The sequence below is a fragment of the Sorex araneus genome, chromosome X, assembly GCF_027595985.1.
Source record: "Sorex araneus isolate mSorAra2 chromosome X, mSorAra2.pri, whole genome shotgun sequence".
Taxonomy (NCBI): domain Eukaryota; kingdom Metazoa; phylum Chordata; class Mammalia; order Eulipotyphla; family Soricidae; genus Sorex; species Sorex araneus.
The window spans coordinates 119328150-119351832 of NC_073313.1; the positions used below are offsets into that span (position 1 = coordinate 119328150).

The window sequence follows — 23683 nt, forward strand, 5'->3', positions numbered from 1 at the left end:
AGAGATAGGACAGTGGGTACTTACCTGGCATGTGGCCAGCCGGGGCTTCGATTCCCGGCACCACATAAGGTCACCTGAGCCTGTACAGTCAGGAGAGATCCCTGAGCACAAGAGCAGGAGGAAGTCCTGAGTGCAGTTGTGTTTGGCCAAAACTCCAGGACAAAACAAAAACTGCTATTGCAAAGAGAAAATAACAAACCTGACAAGACAGAACCACGTGGTGATAAGCAGCTCATTCTTGCCAAACTTTATTTGTGGGGGGAGGGGTGTTTCAGGCGATGATCAGGCGACTCAGGAGCCCCTTCGATGATTTTCCACCAACCAGGTCCAGGGTTCAGCGCAAGGGCCCAAGGATGTGATGCTTCTTGGGTTCTACGGTGCAGGGGATATCCCAGTCACCCCAGTGATTCTTGGGAGCCTCTAGGGCTGCACCTGGTGATGTCTGGGGGACCATGTGGTGCTAGGAATTGTACCTGGGTTGGGCGGATGTGCCCTGAATGTTGCACTATCTCCCAGCCCCATTGCCAAACCCTTTTCACATCTTTTATTCCCGAGCAGTTAAAACCCCACATCAATGGAACATGTTAGGAAATCTGCACCCTCAAATTCAGGATCTAAATTTGTATATCCTTGGTCCATTTGGGGGAGTCTTAGCTATGATGCTCTTCTATTCTGCAGAGGCTGGGGAGATAGTACAGTGTGAAGGCATGTACTCAATGCTCTGCATGAGTATGAGCCTCATTTGGTTTTTCTGGGGGCTTGTTTTTTGGGTGGACTACACCTGGCAGTGTTGAGCTTACTGTGCTCAGGAATCACTCCTTTTTTTTTTTTGCTTTTTGGGTCACACCTGGCGATGCACGGGGGGTTACTCCTGCCTCTACACTCAGTACATACTCCTGGCGGTGCTCAGTGGACCATATGGGATGCTGGGAATCGAACCTGGGTCGGCCACATGCAAGGTAAACACCCTACCTGCTGTGCTATCGCTCCAGCCCCAGGAATCACTCCTGAAGGTGCTCAAGGGACTATGCAGTGCTGGGGATTGAATGAAGCTTGGCTGCATGTAAGGCAAGCACCTTTAACTCTGTATTATCTCCCTGATCCTGACTCAGTCCTCATCATTCATGGTCTCCTAAGCACTGCCACATGTGGATCTGGAGGCTCCCTCGCACTGGTACCACATCCATCACCCTTGCATTGAAATACTGACCCGCAGGACGAATGGTTCATGGATGGAAGCCTACCTCAAGGGCTGGGGAAGAGGACAGTTGGGACAGAGAAGGGACTGTTATGACAATGATGGCTGAAAGGGATTGCTCTGGATGGGAGATGTGTGCTGAAAGTGGGCAAACGACCAAACATGATGGCCTCTCAGTATTTGTATTGCAAAGGATCATGCCCAAATGGTGAGGGAGAGAGAGGGAGAGAGAGAGAGAGAGAGAGAGAGAGAGAGAGAGAGAGAGAGAGAGAGAGAGAGAGAGAGGCAGAGGTATGCTGGGGTGACAGGACACGGGGATATTAGTGGTGGGAAGTGTACACTGATGGATGGCTGTTGGAACATTGTATGACTGAAACTCAATCATAAAAACTTCGTATCTCACTGAAAGCTTTGTAACTATCTCACAGTGCACTGGTGATTCAATTAAATAACTTAAAGAAAAGCTGACCCAGTTGGCCAAGAACCACTGGGAGTGGTCCCTGGAGCACTGTTTGGGCGAGGTACCCTCTAATTGTTCTGTTGAACTTTTCCAGTTTCCAGGTAAACCTGACTTCATACATCTTTCCCCCTCTTCCATAATCATTTTCTAAAGGAAGAAATTAAAAGGAATAGGTTTCCCCACTGTTTAATCCCTGACACCGTTCGTTGCTTTTTGGGGGATGGGTGAGCCACATCCAGCAGTACCGAGGGGGCCTTGTGAGGTCCTGGGGATTGAACCCACATGCAAGGCAGGTGTCCTACCCCGACATCATTTTTGGTTTTTAGGTCACACCTGGCAATGCTCAGGGGTTACCCTCGTCTTTACACAAACCTGCTGCACTACAGCTCCGTCCCCACCCTGACACTATTCTTAAGAGAAATGAGGGCTGGATTATCTCACTAATTGAATCAGAACTTCTCAAGTGACTTTTTCACTTTTGGGACACACCCAGCATCAGTGCTTAGATGTTGCTACCAATAGTGCTTGGGGAACCCATTCGGTGCCAGAGATCAAACTTAGGGTGTCCCACATGCAAAACATGTTCTCAAAATGTTGGCATTTTTTTTCATTGTAGTAAAAAAAATAGTTCAAGTTCCTTCGCCACTGTTAAAACCATTAAGTGGGGGCTAGAGTGATAGCACAGCGGGTAGGGCATTTGCCTTGCCTTGCACCTGGGTTCAATTCCCAGCATCCCATATGGTCCCCCGAGCACCGCCAGGAGTGATTCCTGAGTGCAGAGCCAGGAGTAACCCCTGTGCATTGCCAGGTGTGACCCCAAAAGCAAAATAAGTAAATAAATAAAACCATTAAGGGCCCAAATAAAAGCACACCTCATTTCTCTTCTACATACATGCACAGACACACATTAAGGAAAGTTAGTATGAAAGCCAGTATCATACTCTGGTCATCACCGTAGGTGACTCTAAGCAGCAGAGCCCCAGGCCCCAAGTTCACCTTGCCTTTGTAATGTTCAAATATAACTACAATGGGCAATTTTTTCAGGCAAAACAGGATCGAATCAGGTGTATGTTTTATATGTCAGGATTTTAATTACAATCTTTTCCTTATTATTGCAGTTGCTACGTAGTATTCTCTATTATAGTGTTTTCTAACAAGGCCAGCAGTTCCTTTTTTAGGATAAAAGACATTTTTATACGTGTAGGCCTATTCAGGTTCTCCCCTTAACATTTTTCAACTCTCTTCACTGTGACTAAAATTTACACTTGCAGGATTTATCTATTTCATGTCAATATAAAATGCATCAGCACAGTTAATTCCTAACACTGATTTTTTTTATAGTACTTGGGGCTGGAACAACAGTTTAGCAGGAAGGGCATTTGCCTTCCATGTGGCCATTTTGGGTTCAATTGCCAGTACCCTGTATGTTTCCCAGCCCCACAGAAGTGATACTTGAGAGCCAAGAGTAATCCTTGGGCACCAGGTATGACCCCCAAAAACAAAACCAAAATAACAAGAAAAAAATAAAATTACTTAATTGTATAAAAAATATGAATTTGGGGGCAAAAACCATGATTTTATAAAATATTGACTTACAATTTTATGAAATTCCAGATAAGTTCCATCACTTATGCTTGTAGACTCACCACTTCCACAAAAAGATATCTCAAGTATGAAATAAAAAGGAAACATAGTTAAGGGAACAAAAATTCATTGGTGTTAACGATTTCATCTATAGAACTGAGCTACAAGAGTGGGGTTGAAGCGGGGGAGGGCCCCTTGGGACACTGCTGGAGGGACGCAGGCTCTCTGGTGATGGGGGTAGTGTTGGAATGATGTATGCATGGAAAATATGAGTAACAACAATCAGATAGTACAGTGGGTAGGGTGCTTGCCCTGCACGTAGTCAACCCATGTTCGATCGCCAGATCCCATATTGTTCCCCAAACCTACCAAGAACGATCCCAGGAGTAAGCCCTGAGCACCTCCAGGTGTGGCCCCCAAACCAAAAAGAAAATAATGATAACAACAATAATATTAAGGAAAGGAAATAACTGTTGTTTGATAAGTCTCTTGCTTTACACAATCCCAAACCATGTGAAAGCCAACAGCCCGATATTTGGCTGTGGCCAACAAGCTGGGCTCTAAGTGCCTCTTTACCTGCTCAATTAGGATGTTCAGGTCCAGTGGGCTCGGGTCTGGGGATACTTCATCGCCCACCTTGCTATTCCTTTATCCAAAATCCCCAGAGTGGTCCCTGGAGACTGTTGCTCAGAAAGAAGTGCAGCACCAACGTCATCACCTTTGGCTCCTTTTTATTCAGGAAGCATACACTAAATCTTTTTATACAGATTTTTGTACATTGCAGAAACCAGCGAAAATAGCCATTTTAAATATGCTACAAAGTTGACTCTTGGGGCTTGACAAGCTGTTTGAGAGGGGAGACCAGCCAACTGGTCTTTTCCTCCAATCACTGATGTTCTCTGCAGTCTATTGACCGAGCTCTGCCACAGCCGTGGCTGTCTGGATGTGCTGCCATCCAAACTGAGGGGAAAACGGTGACGGAGAGGGCTGCAAGTCTCTCTGCAAGGCACCGAGAACAGACAGTTCCAGCTTCCTTTCTTCAGAGTGAACCAAAGTTTTCCCCAACTTTCCAAAGGATCTCTTAAGTAGTCCTCTCTCAGCATGAAGACTAGGGACTTATTCAAAATTGAAAAACAACAACCATCTATCACCACAGACAGTAAGTCGCTTCCAATTGTAAGGAAGTCACATGGGAGAAGTTATAAATAAATGAACATTAAAGTTACTTTAGGAAAGTTTTACACCAGTTAGTTGGGAAGGACGTGTACACGCACATCACAAGGGACTCAGAAAACAGTCTAGAACCGGCTCTACACAAAGAGAAGAATACGTAATACAAAACATGACCGGACATTTTCAGTTAAGTCTGGAATGAAGAATGTAGTCTGCCTATAGCTGATGTCAATTGTACATATTGTTACAGGTTGCTGTGAATTTTTCTCAGGAGTTAAAATCCCTCTGGCTGCATGTGCTGGCTTGATACCAACTACTAAAATGAAAGGGACACAGCAGTATCAAAGACACACACAGGGAACTGCGCAGATGTCATCTGCTGGAGTAAGCTCGTAATGAGTGGACTGGAAGGTCTGGGGATTTGAGAGTTACTAAAGCACTATAGGAAATGAACACAGAGAAACATCTTAAGAATGGATATACTTTGCAATTCAATCGTGGAGCATTTATTGAACTGATTGGCCTTATTGGGTGCTCCACAAAATAAATTAAGAGCTCAATTTGCTTGAGGCATAACCAGCTCATAATGCCCAACTTGGCCTTCCTGTTTGAGTTGATCCAGTAGGTCTTCCTTCCGTCGTTTCCTACCAACCACCAGGTACCTGTCATGGCCCACCCCATGGGACTTACTCTTAAGACCATACTTTTGGGCGATCTGATGAATCTGCTTCCGCTCGTCATTGGTCAGCTCAGTTGAGAAAGTCAAGTCCGTGTGGCTCTCCGAGCGGGCGTAATTCCGGATGATCTGTTCGATGTCTCTCTTGGCAATCCTATTCACCCTCTCGACATCCAGACCAAGCCCTTCCCGCTTATGCTGCTCTTTGACCGAGATGGGCTCCCGAATGCCCTCACCGGATTTGCCCAGGCCCCCACCCGTCCACCCCATCTTTCGCAGCAGCTGGTTGCCAATGTTATCCTCTCGGATCTGTTGCTTGTATGCCTCCTCGGCCGAGCGGCCCTGAATCTCGTTCCTCGAAATCACGTCTTCGATAGCACCTTTCTTCAAGTTGTTAATGACGGTCGGCTGTGTCTTCTTGAGGATCTTCACGGCCTCCCCGGCCGCTTCGTATTTGACTGTTTTCTTCACCCCCACGGCTTCGGCAATGACCTCACTCTCAAGTATCACCTTGCATTTCCACCGGAGGCCTGTCATCCGCTCATAGACATACTCCACGGTCATTCGGTTAAACTGCGCTGTGTCATTGAGCGTGCACACAGGATTGGTAGAGTTCTCATACACAACAAGATCCTTGATATCCTTCTTCTTTCCCGAGCCCCGGGGGGATGAGCCACTCTGACACTGGGAACTTTTGACTGACGGGTAAGTGGGCTGCGTTTTCTGCAAGATTTTCAAAGCCTCGTCGGCAGCTGCATGCTTACTTGTTTTCTTGGTTCCATAACCTTCGGCTAGGCAGTGGTCTTGCAGAAACACCTGGCAGCGCCAGGTGCGATTTGGCATCATCTCATACTTGTACTCAATGGACATTTTGTTGAACGAGGCAGAGTTGTTGAGGATGCCTATGGCATCGTTTGCGTTCTCCGTGATGATAAAATTGGTCCAGTGCTTGGCCGAAGCATTATAAACTGGTTGCCCAGACGCATCTTTTGTCATCACCATGTCCTCTGGGGGTTTCAGTGCTGGAGGAAAGTCACAGGAAAGCATGCCAACCTGGCATACCACCAGGTCCTCTCCAAAGGTGTGCTTGAATTTCCGGCGGACCACCCTCACCTCGATACGTTTCTGCAAAAGTTTGATGGCCAGCTCAGTAGCACGATCCCTAGACCCATTCTTGCTGCCAGCGTAGCCTGTTGTCAAGTAGATATTTTGGCATCGGACTTCGCAAGCATAACCATCGATGAGAAGTTTTTTATTTTTGGGGATGTCAGCAGGAGGGATTTCTTTCAAAGGTGCGTAGATGTACTCGGGATTTGTCTTGCATGCCTGAATACAGCGTGTCAACATGTACGTGTAATTAATTTTATCAGATCCGGCAGTCATCTCGGGATTTGAAAGGCTCTTCCAGATGGTGGCGGTTAACTTATCAATGAAATACTGCTTCTCAGCTATCACCGACTCAGGAAATGTCTGTGATTCCGAAGGTTCGAGGATTGTCTGGGCTTTTGCTGGCTGTGGTGTGCTGCTGGCACTGGGTTTCCCACTGTCGAAATGCATGTTGGCTGTTACAGATTGCTCTTTTGTGAAAATAAATTCCGATGAATCAAAATACTGAGAATTCCCATCTTGGACTCCGAATGAGTCTTGAGTATAATCTTGGTAGGTGTTTCTTGGCACCTGGGCAGACTCTGTTTGTTCCTTGACCTCTTTTGTGGGAGGGCCCGAAGACTCTTCCTGTCTTTCCTCATTTGAACTACTAGCGACAAAGTGCACGGGCTCAAAACGTGGTCTAATTTGGAACTTGGAAGTGGCCTGCTTTTTAGGAGGATTCTGACCTACAGAATGAGTGAAATTTACAACTCATTAAAACAAAGGGGACTGTTTCAAAGGCACCAAGCAGGGATCAAAAAAAATACAGTAATAAACACCCTAAGTTCAAGCGTTATCACGGGGACAAGATTGTTCCCACAGAAAACCTTCAGACTATTCAGGTGAGCAGTGTCAGATTCCAGCCTCCGGAGGGATGTTCCCTGCCCTCACGCGAGGAAGTGAAGAGACTTAACAGAAAATATGCCCTTGAGTCAATTATGCGGGTCATCACCATGCATGCCTAACAGATGTCAGAGTTAAGAGGTGGTTCTAACAGTCAAGTGTTATCAGCACTGAAAAGACCCGTTTTTCCCTACGATTATAAATGGAGCGACTCTAGTCAGGGCCTTTTCACGCTCCCTTTCTCTTCTTATATCAGAGCGAGCAACTCCATGATGGTGCCTTTCTCTTGTTTGTTTGGTTTTTGGGCCATTCCTAGCTGTGTTCAGGGCTTACTCCTGGATGGCTTGGGGGACCATATGGGGTTCTGAGGACTGTACCATAGTACTATTGCTCTGGCCCCTGTGATGGTGCTTTTGAAGGTGGTGACTCAAAACCAAAATGATTAATCCCAATGTTTCTGTCAGAATCTTTGATTCTGATCCAGTTTGGAAAAAAAAAAGGGGAACGAGGCTTTATTTTATTTCTAGAACACCTTGAAACAAAGGCCTTTATGGACTTTTTGGGGCATACACTAAGAGGAACCAAAAACTAATAATACTAGGGGATAGGAGCAACAGTACAACAGGGAAGGCACTAGCCTTGTACGTGGCTAACCCAGGTTCCATCCTGGCATCCCACAGAAGCCCTCGAACCCTTCCGGGAGTGATCTCTGAGAGCAGAGCCAGAAGGAAACCCTGAGCACTGCCTGGTGTGGTCATAAAAAAATGATAAAAGGGAGCCGAAGAGATACTACAGCGGGTAAGGCACTTGCCTTGCATGTGACCGACCTGGCCTCATATCCCTGGCATCCCATATGGTCCCCCAAGCACTACCAATAGTAATTCCTGAGTGCAGAACTAGGAGTAACCCCTGAGCATTGCCAGGCATGGCCCAAAAGAAGAAAAAATAGGTTAGGGCCAAGTGATAATGTGTACAGCAGGCAGGGAGTTTGTCTTGCATGCAGCCAACCCAGATTTAATACCCAGCATCCCATATGGTCCACCAAGCCCTACCAGGAGTGATCCCTGAGTTCAGAACGAGGAGTAAATCCTGAGTACTGCTGGGTGTGGCCCCCAAACAAACAAAAACAAAACAGAAAAAAGTCAATAGGCCTTTACATTGCTGTGAGGATTAATGTTGCCAATGTCACTGGCAGCTGCTGCATTCACAGCACTTCTTTCAAAAGCCACATTGCTCCCTTCAAGCCTGTCTGGCAGAAGCGGACATACGTACCATCACAGGATGAGGAGAGGTGGCGCTTCTGACCTTTGGAAGCTTTGGGCAGCATGAGGTCATAGGAAGGCATCTCCCCAATATCAATACCTTCTGCCATTTGGAGAATTTTTTCCATCAAGCGTGGGCTGTACCTATGGGAAGGAACACAATCTGTAGTGAAAACAGGGAAGACTAGTTTTTCTCAAGAGCTTCTAAGTAAGCCTTCTTGGACTGACTCACCCACCTTTAGCAACAGACTCTCTTCACTACACAGCCCAAAGAACTTCTAAAACACCAAGATACCCAATGGGAAATGACACTACTGGTCATGGGAATCACCATTTCCCCCCCGTCCAAGACATGCAAGCGTCAAAATCAAGAAATCTCATGAGGGGCTGGAGTGATAGCACAGCAGGTAAGGCGTTTGCCTTGCATGCGGCAGACCCGGGTTCGATTCCCAGCATCCCATGTGGTCCCCTGAGCACTGCCAGGAGTAATTCCTGAGTGCATGAGCCAGGAGCAACCCCTGTGCATTGCCGGATGTGACCCAAAGAGGAAAAAAAAAGAAATCTCATGAAACGACTTGAATTCTAAGGTTTCAGTCTAAATGAAGTCTCCCCCGCCCCGTAAACTTTCAAAGCTGCATGTTCTCAATTGTCGAGAAGCAGTAAGGGTGTTGGGAGATGCTGAGCTAGTATCTAGATTGTGGTGTCTCTTTTCCCATCTGAAAGGACTCGGCATCCATAGAGAAATGGCTGAGTCCAAGTCTGGGGAAAAAAATGTGTCAGAGGAACTGAGCAGATCTCTGTAAGCCTAGAAATACGGGAAAATCCAGAGCCTCACACGAGAGATGTTCTACCACCCCTCTCTTCAGCCCTCACCTGTGTCAAATACCATAGGTTAGGGATGAGGAGAGGGTTCAGTGGTACAGCATCTCACACATGTGAGGCTCTGGTTTTGATCCTTGGCAACCCCACTCCCCAAAAAAGCAAAAAGGAAACCCCTCCCAAACCACATGAGTCGCATTAAAGAAACTCAGAGGCGAACTCAATGGACTTGCTTTTAAAAGGGAAAATTGTAAGGATCAATAAGAACAATTACAGGGCTGGAATGATAGTACAGTGGGAAGGGTGTTTGCCTTGCACGCAGCCAACCCGGGTTCCATCCCCGGTATCCCATATGGTTATAATTCCTGAGTGCAGAGTCAGGAGTAACCCCTGCTTATCGCCAGGTGTGACCCAAAAAGAAAAAAAAAGAAAACTAATGAAGTAGATTTTAACAAAAACAGTCAAAAAGGGGCTGGAACAGGGGGTAGTACAGGGGGTGGGGTATGTGCCTTGCATGCAGGGTCGATCCGGTTTTGAGCCCCAGCGTCCAGTATGGTCCTCTGGGCCTCGCCAGGAATGATTACTGAGTGCAGAGCCCGGAGTAACCCTGATCATCGCTGGGTGTGGCCCTCAAAACAAACAAAAAAGATTTTTTAAAAAACATCCAAATAGCCCGTAGTTGTGAATGATACTTAGATAATACTTAGAAACTCACTAGAGGATGGGAAGAAATCAAGATACTGCTTCAAACCAGGTTGGCAGAAGAGAAGTAAGCATGTCTGATGCAAACTGTTGCTAAGAATAACTAAAGAGCCCTGGAATAAAATCACTTTTACCAGCAGAGAACTGAAGGAATGAAAGCCAACTACTCCCATTTGCCACCCAGATGGCCTGCTGAGACTATTATGCAAAAGGTTGATGGGGGGAAGATTTCAGACACAAACATGGTCAACTTTTGTTGACAGAGTCGCAAAAGGGGTTGCTAGAAGATGGCTCAATGGCTTAAGGTGCCTCCCTGGACAGTGCAAGGGGCTGAGTTGAAACATCAGTGCCACCTGCAGGCGCTGAGGTGACACTGCCCACCCTGTTGTCAGGATCCCCGGAAAACAACAGGTCCAGCAGATACATCCTAAGCACTGGCTTACGATGTGCCATGGGCAACTGTGAGGTCCTGACTGCCCCATTTCCCTAGGTTCCCAGCAAGAACAAACAAAAGATAAATGAATGGACTCAAAATGGATCATGGGGACTAAGTCAATGAGGGCTGGAGGGAAGTTTTGGGATGGGAGATGTGTGCTGAAAGTAGATAAAGGACCAAACGTGATAGCCTCTCAGTATCTAATACTGCAAACCATAATGCCCAAAAGTAGAGCGTATGGGGGAAATTGTCTGCCAAAGAGGCAGGGGGAGGGGTGGGATGGAGGGGAATACTGGGGACATTGGTGGTGGAGAATGTGCACTGGTGGAGGGATGGGTGTTCAATCATTGTATGACTGAAACTCAAACACGATAACTGTGTAACTGTATTTCATGGTGGTTCAATTTTAAAAAATGGATCATAGGGACCAGAGCAATACTACAGTGGGCAGGTTGTTTGCCTTGCACACGGCTGATCCAGGTTCAATCCTGGGCACCCCATATGGTCCCCTGAGCCTGTCAGGAATGACTGTGAGTACAGAGCCACGAGGAAGCCTTGGTGTGGCCTCCAAACAACCCCCCCCCAAAATATCATAAACCAATACCAAAAAGTAAAGTCCCTAGAGTCAGAACGCAAGTTTTGCATGTAGTAGTTCCAGGTTATTCCCTAGTACCACAGGGTCCCCTGACCCCTGAGTACTTCCAGGATCTACCCCCAAAAACTAAAACTGGATTAGTCCCTGAGTCCCACTGGGTGTGGTTCCAATACACCTCCCCTTAAAAAGTGAAACTACAGGGGCCGAAGTGATAGTACAGAGGGTAGAGCATTTGCCTTGCACAGACCAACCCAGGTCTGATCCCTGGAATCCCCGACATGGCCCCCCCAAGCAACGTCAGGAGTAATTCCTGAGTGCAGAGCCAGGAGTAACCCCTGAGCATCACCGGGTGTGACTCCCCCCCAAAAAAAAGTGAAACTACAAAAACACAGAAGAAAAATTTATAAAAACACAGAAGAAAAATTTCCAGATCTATAGCTACTGGTTGGAAGGATAGTTCAAAGGGCTAGAGTGCGTATTTTGAATGCTGGAGAAAGTCCTGGGCTGGAACCCTGCTACCACATGCCCCCACTGGGACATCCTCTCCTTCCAAAAATATATACACACAGAGCTGGGGTTAGGTAAACAGTTCTTACACTCGAAACCAAAAGCCTGACCCATAAAAAAGAAAGACGAATACAATAAAAAAAAAACCTTTTGGAGCTGAGGAAAGGGCTCAAAGGAATGGAAGGTCGACTTTGCATGAGGCCGACTGGCAATATCCAGAGGGAGCTCTGAGCACTAAGATGGAAATAGCCTCTGAACACTGTCAGGTGAAGGCAAAAGAACCAACAACAAAAACTTTAAAAGCAGCGTTGCAGGGGGCTGGAGCGATAGCACAGCGGGTAAGGCGTTAGCTTTGCATGCAGCTGGCCCGGGTTCGATTCCCAGCATCCCATATGGTCCCCTGAGCACCGCCAGGAGTAATTCCTGAGTGCATGAGTCAGGAGTAACCCCTGTGCAGTGCCAGGTGTGACCCCAAAAAGAAAAAAAAAACAAAACAAAAGCAGCGTTGCAAAAAACTGACAAGAGAATTTGAGGCTGGAGTAATAGTGCTGCGATGAAGGCACTTGCCAAGCACACAGCTAACCCAGGTTTGACCCCCAGGACACCGTATCGTTTCCTGAGCCCACCAGGTGTGATCTTTGAACAGAGACAGGAGAAAGACCTGAGCACTGCCAGGTGTGGGCCCTCCCAAATAAAAGACAACCAGTGACGTGTCCCCAAATATCCTACACCAGGACACATAGGCACTATACAGAGTGTGAACGCAGAAGCAAGGACTGGGGGGGTGCGGTCACAGACAGTATAAGGGTTAAGGCACTTGCCGTGCACGCTGCTAACTGCAGCTCATCTCCTGCACCATGTATGGTCCCCCTAACACTACCAGGCATGAGCCCTGAAGACAGATCCAGGAATATGCCCTGCTGTGTCCCCAAACCAAGCCATTAAGAAAAAAAAAAGAGCAGAGACACCTAAAAAAGGAACAGTTTTCACTTGTCTGGCTTACTGTTATCCCCCACTTTGGGTCATAGGGTTGTACCCAATGGAGCCCAGGGGCTATTCTTGGCTCTGTACTCAGGAGTAACCCCTGCCAATGCTCAGAGGGACTATATGAGATGCTGGGAATTCAATCCAGAGTCAGTGGGATGCAAGGCAAGTGCCTTGCACCCTATACTATTTCTCCAACTCCCTACTGTTTTCTTTCCAGAAAAAACACCCAGAGTTCTCCTAGCATACCACTAAGCAGAGCTCAGGGATTACCCCTTGATCTGAGCTCAGAGGGCACTGTTTCCTTAAAGAAGGTAAAGTTCAAGCTGGAGAGATAAAGAGGGGATAAGGTGCTTGCCTTAACTTCAGCTGCTACCCTACCCCCATTCAATCTGTCACCAGAGAGCCGCCCAAACCCTACCAGGAGTGATCCTTGAGCACGGAGCCAGGAGTAAGCTGAGACAAACATCCAAATAAACATAGATATTTTTGAACTGACCATGTTTCTTAAAACAAACACAAGAACTCTCTTTGATTCAATTTCAATAGATTTCTACTTCTGCTTCAAGTCTGTTTGTGATCTTGATTTTATTAAGGTCCTGCAATTTACAAGGTTGTCCGCAACCTAGTTTCCAGAATAGTGTTGCAATAGCATTAGCACGCCAGTGTCAACTTCCCTCCATCAGTGTCCCCAGGATCCCTAAAAAAAGTGATTTTTAAAGGAGTTGTGGAAAGGCCAGACAGATAGTACAGTGGGTAGAGCCTTGCATTTAGCAGACCCAGGTTCAACCCCCAGCATCCCATATGGTCCCCCGAGCACTTGAGTAATACCTCAGCAGGAGTAACCCCTGAGCATTGCTGGGTATTCCCATCCCCCCAAAAAAAGGTGAAAAAAGGGAGTCAACACACTTGAACAAGGGAACTTAGAAAGGTATCTGTCATGAGGGCAGACTGGAGGGTGGGGAGAATCCCTGTCACTGTCATCCCCTTGTTCATCGATTTGATCGAGCGGGCACCAGTAACGTCTCCATCGTGAGACTTGTTACTGTTTTTGGCATATCGGTTATGCCACGGGTAGCTTGCCAGGCTCTTCGAGAGGGGCAAAGGAATCGAACCCGAGTCAGCCGCGTGCAAGGCAAACGCCCTGCCCGCTGTGCTATCGCTCCAGCCCGGTGGGGAGAATATGGGAACATTATTAGTGTAGGGAAGTTGACACTGGTGGTGTGATTGGTGCTGCAGCACTGTGTATCTAAAACTCAACTATGAATAACTTTGTAAATCATGGTGCTTTAATAAAAAAATAAAATTTTTAAAAAGAAAGGCTAGAGAGAGCTCAAGTGGCCGAGCACAGGCTTTGCATATAGGAAGCCCAGAACTGCTCTCCAGCACCACATAGTCCCCTAGGCACTGTCAGGAGCGACCACCAAGCACAGAGCCAGGAGTGGTGTCCCCTGGGCACTACTGGGTGGGGCCCCCAAGCCACATAAAGGGGAGGATCTTATGAAATAGACCAGCTACTTGACAGGGTATCATCTGCTGGATTACAGTTCTAAACACTTTAAGAAATAACACTGGTTTGGGCTGGAGCAATAGCACAGCGGGTAGGGCGTTTGCCTTGCACTCAGCCGACCCGGGTTCGATTCCCAGCATCCCATATGGTCCCCTGAGCACCACCAGGAGTGATTCCTGAGTGCATAAGCCAGGAGTAACCCCTGTGCATCGCCAGGTGTGACCCAAAAAGCAAAAAAAAAAGAAAATAAATAACACTGGTTTGTTCTTTCTTCCCCCCCGCCCCCCATCGCCGACAAGGGAGCTTAGGTTTACTGAATTCCTCCCACCACAGTGCTTCCAAGGCACACTCAATTCCATCAGGCACTCCCAATCCTCTGTGTTTGTCTTTAACCTCTTCTTTGAGCTCTTCTTCCCCTATCTGTTCATCACTTATATTCCCAAATCAGAACCTATAACTTGTAAAGTCAAATTCTTCTGAGGGCTCTGGATTTTGTATATGGAAGTGATATATTGCTTTTCTCTTTTCCTTATGTCCTTTGCGTACTTTATTTTAGTGTGATGTCCTCTTTGTATAGACAGAGAAAGACAGTTAATGTTACGCTTTTGTAACATACGAGTTAACTGACTCCAAATAATATTTACTCCTGGGCATCCACCGTATTTACTTGACAGAAGCCTCATTTGCCCTTACTTCCTAACACCCTTAAGAGGAGGGTCCCGGCTACGGACTTAGATGGACCCAGGGCAAGTCATAAGCTACCCTGGCATCAAAATGGGACAGGCTAAGTGCCACTAGAAGTATATAAAGAGGGGCTGGAGTAATAGCACAGCGGGTAGGGCGTTTGCCTTGCACGTAGCCAACCCGGGTTCGATTCCCAGCATCCCATATGGTCATCTGAGCACCGCCAGGGGTGATTCCTGAGTGCAGAGCCAGGAGTAACCTCTGTGCGTTGCCAGGTGTGACCCAAAAAGCAAAAAAAAAAAAAAAAGAAAAAAGCAAAAAAAAAAGAAGTATATAAAGAGCACGGTCATGGAACAAACTCTGTCATCACCCAAAGAGAAGTAACTGAATAAGGACCCTACTGGGGTTAGGAAAGACTAACCTGGCCTGAGGACTGTCATTTGGATATATAGCGATATGTACCCAGGAAGAACTACCCTTTAAACTTAATATATCTCTTACTGTGTCCATACAAAATGACTAGAAATATTATTAAGTAAATTTAAGGTGATTGTTTAAATGGATACTGGCTAAGAAAAGGAGAAAGCAATACTTCCTTAAATGGAATCGCACCCTTGGGCACATCTCCTAGCAGGAGTCTAGAGTGCTGAGCACTTAGGCAAGATTTTGTCCTTGAATATCCCTAGAAGAACTTACCCTGAAGGGCTTTTCTTCTGTTCATTTTTTATGACAATGTTCTCCCACACCTATGTGTAATTGTTATATCCAACCCTTAATAATTTCTCTATTACTAACGACATGAGACTTGAATAAACGGCCACTGATTACCGACCAGTCTGGTGGCCCCCATTCCTTTGTTCATCCATCGTCATAGGCCAGCCAGGGGGCATGGTGTTCGCCCCGAAAGCACCAAGGGACCCCCTTGGGTCACTGTGGGCGGGCCAGTGACCATGCCAGAAGAGAATGACAATCATGCTTTATTGAAGAGAAACATAAACATGGAATTGAGTGATGCTTTGGATACCCAGGGTATGTACTCACGTTTCTGATGCTTCTGGCCCCCATGCCAGTGCTTGGGAAGAAAGTTCGAAAGGTGAATTAACTACCACACCACTACACGAACAGATTCTGGACTTGAAGGAGGGTAGCCCTTTTCAGGTCTGACACAGCGGGCTCCATCCTCATCTCCATTCGCCTTGCCGAACTGAGTGGTTGGACATGGCAGCCCTTCATCAACAAATTTCCAGAAGCCAGACCAAGTGGGATCTGCATTTGCCACTGACTTACGTGCCACCGAGAAACAGACATCAGCACACAAATGCCGAGAGTAATCTTATGTTCCTTTCCTCGTACCTAAATATGAGAAAGCATTGTCCCCAAAGTCATATACTCTATATATTACCTCTCTTTTGACTGAGGAGTCCTCTTCTCAAAGAATGAGAAGTAAACAAAGGGGAGGGAGGGAGGCAGGGAGAGAGAGAGAAGGAGGGAGAAAGGGAGGGAGGGAGAAATAGGGAGAGAGGGAGGGGGAGGGAGGACAGGAACGAAAGTGCTTGTCTTTTTGTTTTGGGGCTATACCTGGCGATGCTCCTGGCTTACCCTTGGCTCTGTGCTCATGGATCACTCCTAGCAAGCTCGGGGAACCATATGAGATGCTGGAAATTGGACTTGCCGTGAGCAAGGCAAACACCCTACCCCAAGGTGCTTGTCTTATATGCAGCCAACCCTAATTGGATCCAACACCACCTAAAGAAGTGACCCCCCCCCAAGAACAGAGATGGGAATGGCCCCTCTTAGCACCAATGGGGTGTGGCCCCAAACTCTACTCCTCACAATAAAAAGGTCAAGAAAGTGATATGAAATCTACACACCTTCAATTAGTAATTGGCACTTCTCTGACTTAAAATCGGTACCAAGACAAGCTATACACCTTCCGTTCCAGTCAAAACTCCCCTGGCCTTCAGCGCCGGTCCAGTGCCAGACACGGTGTAAATGGTAGGTGTGTATAGTGTTGCTGAGTGTGGTACAGGGGCCTCCCGCCACTAACATTGGCTTGCTTCTCAAGATTCCTTCCCGCATTAGAGTAACTATCCCTTCACATCTTTCTACTTATTCTTTCCGCCACAAAACTGACTCCCAGGGGCTATAAAAAAATCACTGCACAGGTTGCCAATGCAATTTGCTTCCTAGCCCTCAATTAGGGAATCCTAATGCCGAAGAAGCCCAACTGGCCAGGACAATCTTGAAAAAGGTCAGGGTGTACCTAACGAATGACTCTTCAAAAAACAACACAAGCTTTGTTGTTTGGGGGCTGTTCTTTGGTGCTCGGGGGTTACTCCTACACAGGAATCACTCCTGGCAGGGAACATCTGGGATGGTGCCAGGGGCCGAACCCAGGTCAGTCACATGCAAGGCAAGTGCCTTACCACTGTACTTTGTCTCCGGCTCCTCATGATGGTCTTCTTAAACATATGTGATCAAAACTTGTGTTGTGGGGGTGGAGCGATAGTACAGCAGGTAGGGAGGGCCCTTGCCTTAGTATGCAGCCAACACGAGTTCAATGTCCAGTACGCCATATGGTGCCCCAAGCCCGCCTTGAGTGATCCCTGTGCACCGCTGGGTGTGGCCCCCAAACAAAAACAACAACAAGACCATCAGAGGCTCTCACTGATGTTTTGAAAGTTTCCCCCCTCCGACAGTGGCTCTCCAGAGGGTCAAGTGGAGGCACACACTTGAATTTAGCCAAGCAGTCAAGCTCCCATGACTCAGTTTACTCCGGCCTTTCATTTCAAAGGGGATTTGAAAGTACCACCACTCTGGAAAGCGGAGAGAAATTTCCAAGAAAAGCACCTACAAACCAAAGGCCTGGGAACCTTGCTACCATTGTGGGGGTGAGTTTTCCTTTTATGACATTTCCCATACGGCCTCTTCCTGCAGATCATGTGTATCGATTCGCAGTTTGGTGTGGGAAAGAATGTAGTTCTTGGGGGCCAGAGAGCTTGTAAACAGGTAAGGCACCTGCTTGGCATACACTGTCCTGGGTTGATCCCTGGCACCATATATGGTCCCCTAAGCACTGCCAGGAGTGATTCCTGAGCACAGACCCAGGAGTAAGTCCTGAATGTGGCCCAATCACCCTCCAATATGAGAATGGAGAATGCAGTTCTGTGTGGCTGCAGGGAGTTGTAGCTAGACTCAGTGTTGTCCAGAGGCACCAAAGAACAACCAGAATAAGCTGTATGCAAGACAAGTACCGTACCTTCTATACTAGCTCTCTGGCCCAAGTCTGTTGTCCATAGTTGACTAAATCCTAAGTTTCTTAACCATGTCCTGACTGGAATGGAAAGTGAATAGCTTTTAATGGCTTTACAAAATTTATGTCCTGAACATACAAACTTGTTTTGTTTTGTTTTAGGGCCATACCCAGCAATGCTCAGAGGTTACTGCTGGCTCTACACTCAGGGACCACTCCTGGAGGTACATGGGGGTCCAGATGAGGTGCCAGGGATCAAATCCGGGTTGGCCGAGTGCAAGGCAAGTGCCTTACGCACTGTACAATTGGTCCAGCCCCCATGAGCATACAACTTTTAATGGCTTTATAATATCCCATCTTATTTTTGTTTGGGGGGGCCACACCTGACAATGCTGAGGGTTAAAGCCTGCCTCTGCATTCAGGAATTATTTGTGGCAGTGCTGAGGGACCAAAAGGGATGCTGGGGTTCAAACCTGGGTTGGCAGCGTGCAAGGTAAGTACCCTACTTGCTGTACTATCTGTCTCCAAATATTCCATCTATGGCAGGGTCATGATGCAAAATACTGTCACTAAGGTGAGTAATTGAATCACCATGAGACACACAGTTACTAAGTTGTTCATAATTGAGTTTCAGTCATAACAATATTTCAACACCTGTCCCTATATTTCCCACCACCAATGTTCTCAGTTTTCCTCCCACCACCCTCTCCTCCTTCAGTCAGCCTCTATGGCAGGCGCTTTTCTTCTTTCTCTCTTGCTCTCTCTCTCTTGCTCCCTTTTTTTACCAAGGCGAGTCTTGGAGTAAATATATGATGTGTGTGTACTGGATGTTTAAGTCTAATTTATAGTTTAGATCATTTAAACTATAGATAAACTATAGATAATTTACCAATCTGGTTATAAATGCTTCAAATAAGACCAAACAAATCTCAACAGGCCTTTAGGATTTTCAAAAGTAGATTATGTCTCATGCTTTTGGAAATAGAAAGATATTATTCGACCATCTGACCATGCCAGGGAAATTTAAAAAAAGGCTTCAAGGGGGCTGGAGCGATAGCACAGTGGGTAGGGCATTTGCCTTGCACGAGGTCGACCTGGGTTCGATTCCCAGCATCCCATATGGTCCCCTGAGCACCGCCAGGAGTGATTCCTGAGTGCAGAGCCAGGAGTAACCCCTGTGCATCGCCAGGTGTGACCCAAAAAGCCAAAAAAAAAAAGGCTTCTAACAAAGACATGATTTCTTCCAGAATATTAGTTTTGAATTTAGTTTGTTTTTTTTTTGTTTGGTTTTTCCCACACCTAGCACCTTGGCGGTACTCAGGGGACCACATGGGATACTGGGGATCAAACCCTGGTCAGCCACATGCAAGGCAAGTGCCCTACCCATTCTACTATCACTCCAGCAACAGCAATCTTACAGTCTTGAACCAAGACAAGTGCATATGCTTGTACATCTGCTACACAATGGCCAGTTATTAAATTGAAATTTACTATTTAATAAATGTCCAGGAAAAGATGCTTGACATGTTTTCAATATTTATCCAACTGCCTCACTCAGTCCAAATTTTTTTAAATAGCTGAGATTTAAAAAAAAACTGAAAAATGATTCTCAAGTGTAAGAATGTATCCGTCTGGATATGGTTGGGGCTAGGCCCTCAGTCTATGGATAAGACTATGTATATATAAGATACGTAAGACTACGTATGTGGCCCCAAGACTCCTGGCGTGAACAGCAGATAGGGCGAAGATGGCTCCATCTTCCTACAGCTTCCATACCCACTTCTGTACGTGCGCCTATCTTGGAATATCAGTCTTGCCTCAAGCTACATTAAGACAAATCCGGGACGCAGTTGGAGCCACAGTACAGCAGGTAGGGTATTTATTTGCCTTGCATGCAGCCAGCCGGAGTTTGATCTCCGGCATCCCATATAGTTCACCAAGCACTGCTATGAGTAATTCCTGAGTGTAGAGCCAGGAGTAACCCCTGAGCACTTCCAGATGAGGCCCCAAAACAAACAAACAAAAAGAGTGGAGAGAAACAGTTTTAGTTACTTGAGATTCCTAGTTGCCTGGGTGTTTTTTTTTGGGGGGGGAGGGGAGAGGCGACCAATATTTTGGAGCTGGAGAGATAGCACAATGGGTAGGGAACTTGCCTTGCACAGGACCAACCCATGTTTGATCTCTGGCACCCCCAAAAATTACCCAAGCTCTGCCAGGAGTGATCTTTATGCAAGGAGCTAGGAGTAAGCCCTAAGCACTCTTGGGTATAGTCCCAAATTCCTGAAATATTTTTGGCTAAACCCGACAGTGCTCAGGGCTGATTTCTGACTCTATATTCAGGGATCACTCTTGGGGATGCTCAGGGGGAACCCTACAGGGTGCCAGGATCAAACTGACATCATCCTTATCAAGGCAGGTGCCCGCCAGGCTATGCTATTTCTCTAGCCCCTAATTTAAAAAGATCGGGGGAAAAATCAGCTTTGTTTGATCACTTACTCAACGTGTACTCTTGTGATCAGCATTCCTTACTGTTCCTTTTGGCTCATGCTTGCCAAATATTAGCTGCTGTGTCTTCCTGGAAAGAGGCACCAGGAGACTGAGGACCTAGCCCCAACCATTGGGCCATTGGGTGGCACTATGGAAGTTACATCCCTTCTTGCCCTCCATGGAATAGGCTGAGAAAATGAGACTAAGCCTGAGGTGCTGCACAAAGTGGGATACGGAGGTACTCTCAGGATTTTGTACATTAAGAAACTCTCATCGCTCACTCACTTCACACACATGCTTATCCAGTGGTTCTTATGCAGAAGGCACTTACCTAGGCACTGAGGAGAAAGGTGTGATCAGGAAAGCAAGCCCTCTCCCCCAAGGGAGGTTACACTCTAGTGGGAAGGTGAGATTGATTAGTAACACAAAGGCTGGTTAGTCTCCTCCCCTGTGGATGATTTGGGGTGGGGGAGTTGAGACTCCGCACAGCTTTCTGGGATATTATGACAATCTGTGAATAGGGAATAGAGGTACCCTGTCAAAGGGGAGAACAATATTAAGTGAAGATCAATTTGATATATCCAACCAGATTACAGAGACTTCGTGGCTGCCATCAATTCCTCCAGGGACCTAGTCATGGTCTCTGGGGTGAGAGATTACACCAACCTAGATAGCATAGGGGAAAGTCTCGATTTGGGGATGCCAGCAACACCCTGGAAATACTACGTTCCATAAGAAAGGACAGGAGTGGACAATTCTACGTGTCTGGATTCATTACAGTCATTCCTGGAACTGAAGTGGCAGAATTTGATCTGGTCGTTTTCCAGTAGTTCTCATCCTTCCTAATGAAAAATTCACCATGAGGCAGAAGCATGGAAAGGAGAAAAAAAAGCAGTAGCAGCAGCTTAAGTGTATCAATGGAATGACAACGAGCCTAGAGCTGCTTTCCTTGGGGTTTTAGAAGGGTAGAGACCCAAGGAGTCGGATTTGACAAGCAAACAACGCCTTGGAACCATACCGCAGTCTCCAATGAAGGCAAAGAGCTTTCCAGAAGCATGTAGAGAATGGTGACCAGGATGTAAGGAAAAGGTGCCCCCCTCACTCTCCCTGCAAACACATACATAGGAACACATACTAACAGAGAGAGAGAGAGAGAGAGAGAGAGAGAGAGAGAGAGAGAGAGCTGCAAACCTTACCCAGAGGCCAAACGTCAATCCTTCCCATCTCTTTTAAAGAGAAAGGCGGACCGACGGTTTTAACAGTACCTATATCCTCTCTTTGTTTGCGTGCACATTATGCGGAAATCTCCAAGCAGGGCAAGAAAAGCCAGGCAAACCCTGAAGCCCTCAGACCTAAGACAAGCCACGCTCTCAGGAAAAGCAGGCAAAATCCAGCCTGCAGACTGGGTGGGGGGGGCTGATTCAAGTGGTCATGGGGAGAATAGAATTAGGAACTGCGGCGTCTCCTCCCACTCCGCTCAGCTCCTCCTGCCCCCCTCCCCCCCCCCCCGCCCCACCGCATCGCAGACCCTCCAGAATTCTCTAGAAAGAGCGCCGGCTCAGGGAATCCTACACAGGGTCAAGGCTCACGATCTGTCATTTCCCAGTCCCTCCGGAGCCCCCACACTCCCGCCGCGCCCCTCCTCGCCCCCCCCCCTCCGCTCGGGTCCTCCCCGGAGGGGCCGCTCCCGTGATCCCCGCACCCTGCACCCTTCCCCCCGCCGCCGCCGCCGCTGTCATCCAGGGCTTCCTTTCTCCACCGCTGCTCCCCCCTCCTACCCCCCTCCGGCTTCCAGGGCCAAGAGCAAGCCCTCTGCAGTCCTCTAGTGCTCGCCAATCGCCAGCCCCCGCCCCCCGCCCCGCCCCCACCCGGCTCCGTCCCTATCCCGGCACCACCACCCCGCCCCCCTCCCAGCCGCGTCCGCGGTCCGCGTGCCACCCCTACCCCCCACCCCCCCCCCGCCGCCCCGTCCCGCGCCCGTGCGCCCGGGCGGCCCCCGACTCACCGGCAGCCCAGGAAGACGTGGTTGGTCCAGGCGGCGGAGAGCGCGAGGAGCTGGTCGAGCGCGGCGCCCGGGTAGCTGTGCAGGTGGCGGCAGATGAAGCTGCGCCGCAGCGCCCAGTGCCAGTCGCTCTCGTGGCTGTAGCGCCACTGCTCCAGCACGGGCTCGGGCGGCGGCGGCGGCAGGGGCGGCAGCGGCGGCGGCGGGAGGGGCGGCAGCGGCGGCGGCGACAGGAAGTCGCCCCCCAACAGCAGGCGCCCGCCAGCCATCTTCTCCGCCCCCAAGCCGGGACCCCGGGCCGAGGCCGCGAGCACGATCGGGAGCGGGTGGGGGGGTGCTCCGGGAGACCGAGGCTGCGGGGTGGGGGAGAGAAGGGGGGAGGGGGAGGGGGAGAGAGCAGTCACGGGGGGCCCCCAGGAAGCGAGCAGCGCCGCGCGGGTACTGCACGGGGGCGCGAGCCCGCCGCTCTCCGGCGTCCGCGGGAGGGGCCCCCCGCCCGCCCCCGCGCCCCCGGGCACCCCCCCGGGGACAGCCTGCACCCTCCGGAAGCCGGCGCGCCGCGGGGAGCCGAGCACCCGCCGCCGGCGCGTCCCTCGCCCCCCTCCCCCGGGCGCCAGCCTACCTCCCCGCGTGCAGCCCGGAGGGTGTGAGGCCAGTGCGCGTGCGCCGCGGCGGCTCCCGAACTTCCAGATCCCGTCACAGTCTCGCGCGACGCGTGCGGCCCGCCCGCCCCTCCCCGTTCCCATGACGCCACCCGCCGGGGGACGCGCGGTCGTGACTGACGGGGCCCAGGGCGGGGCCTCCGGGAAGGGGAAACAGGGGGAAGGTTCTTCTCCAAGGTTCGGGGACCCGACGACGGTACGGGAGCCCTGGCCGGCGCCCCCGGGTGACGCTTGGCAGCTTCTGCCCCGATTGCTAGATTTCCTGGGGACGGACTTCGGCGCCTCCCTCCTTGTGCCAGTTCCCCCAGGTGCCTGTTCTTCACCAGAGAGCCCCGCCAGCTCTGCGCATCCGTGCGTCCTTACCTTTGTGTGTCACGGGGAAAACACTCGCCCCGCAGATCATCCTTCTCACATTCCGGTTGCTGCCGACCACGGGCGCGTTGTGCATCCCCACATCGAGATCGCGAAGAGCTGCAGTGTATATAGGGTCATGCAAAACATGACCCAGTGTATATAGGGTCATGCAAAACATTGCCCCGGTGCATTTGTTCCCCCGCCCCTCAAGCCCCAGCCAGAAGGAATTCTCACACACAGCCAGGAGCAAATCCTGAGCCCAGCTCCCCTGCCCCAATAAAAGATTATATCAAAGTTCAAAATACCTGCCAAGAACTAAAAATCTCAAAGGGTGGGGGGGGAT

General features: G+C 48.8%; 1 protein-coding gene across 2 annotated transcripts; it reads right to left on the bottom strand.

Moving 5' to 3' along the window:
- Positions 1 to 3956: 3956 nt before the first annotated feature.
- NKRF (NFKB repressing factor) lies at positions 3957 to 23364 on the bottom strand. 2 transcript variants are annotated; one of them, XM_055122378.1, is made up of 4 exons: positions 23350 to 23364; positions 22328 to 22677; positions 8356 to 8489; positions 3957 to 6926 (listed from the first exon to the last, which is right to left on the bottom strand). In XM_055122378.1, exons 2-4 carry the CDS (start codon positions 22591 to 22593, stop codon positions 4972 to 4974), a joined length of 2355 nt encoding a protein of 784 aa, XP_054978353.1. In that variant the 5' UTR covers positions 22594 to 22677; positions 23350 to 23364; the 3' UTR covers positions 3957 to 4971. The 2 variants fall into 2 exon arrangements, with proteins under 2 accessions (XP_054978353.1, XP_054978352.1); XM_055122377.1 differs by lacking the exon at positions 23350 to 23364 and adding an exon at positions 22947 to 23031.
- Positions 23365 to 23683: the final 319 nt, after the last annotated feature.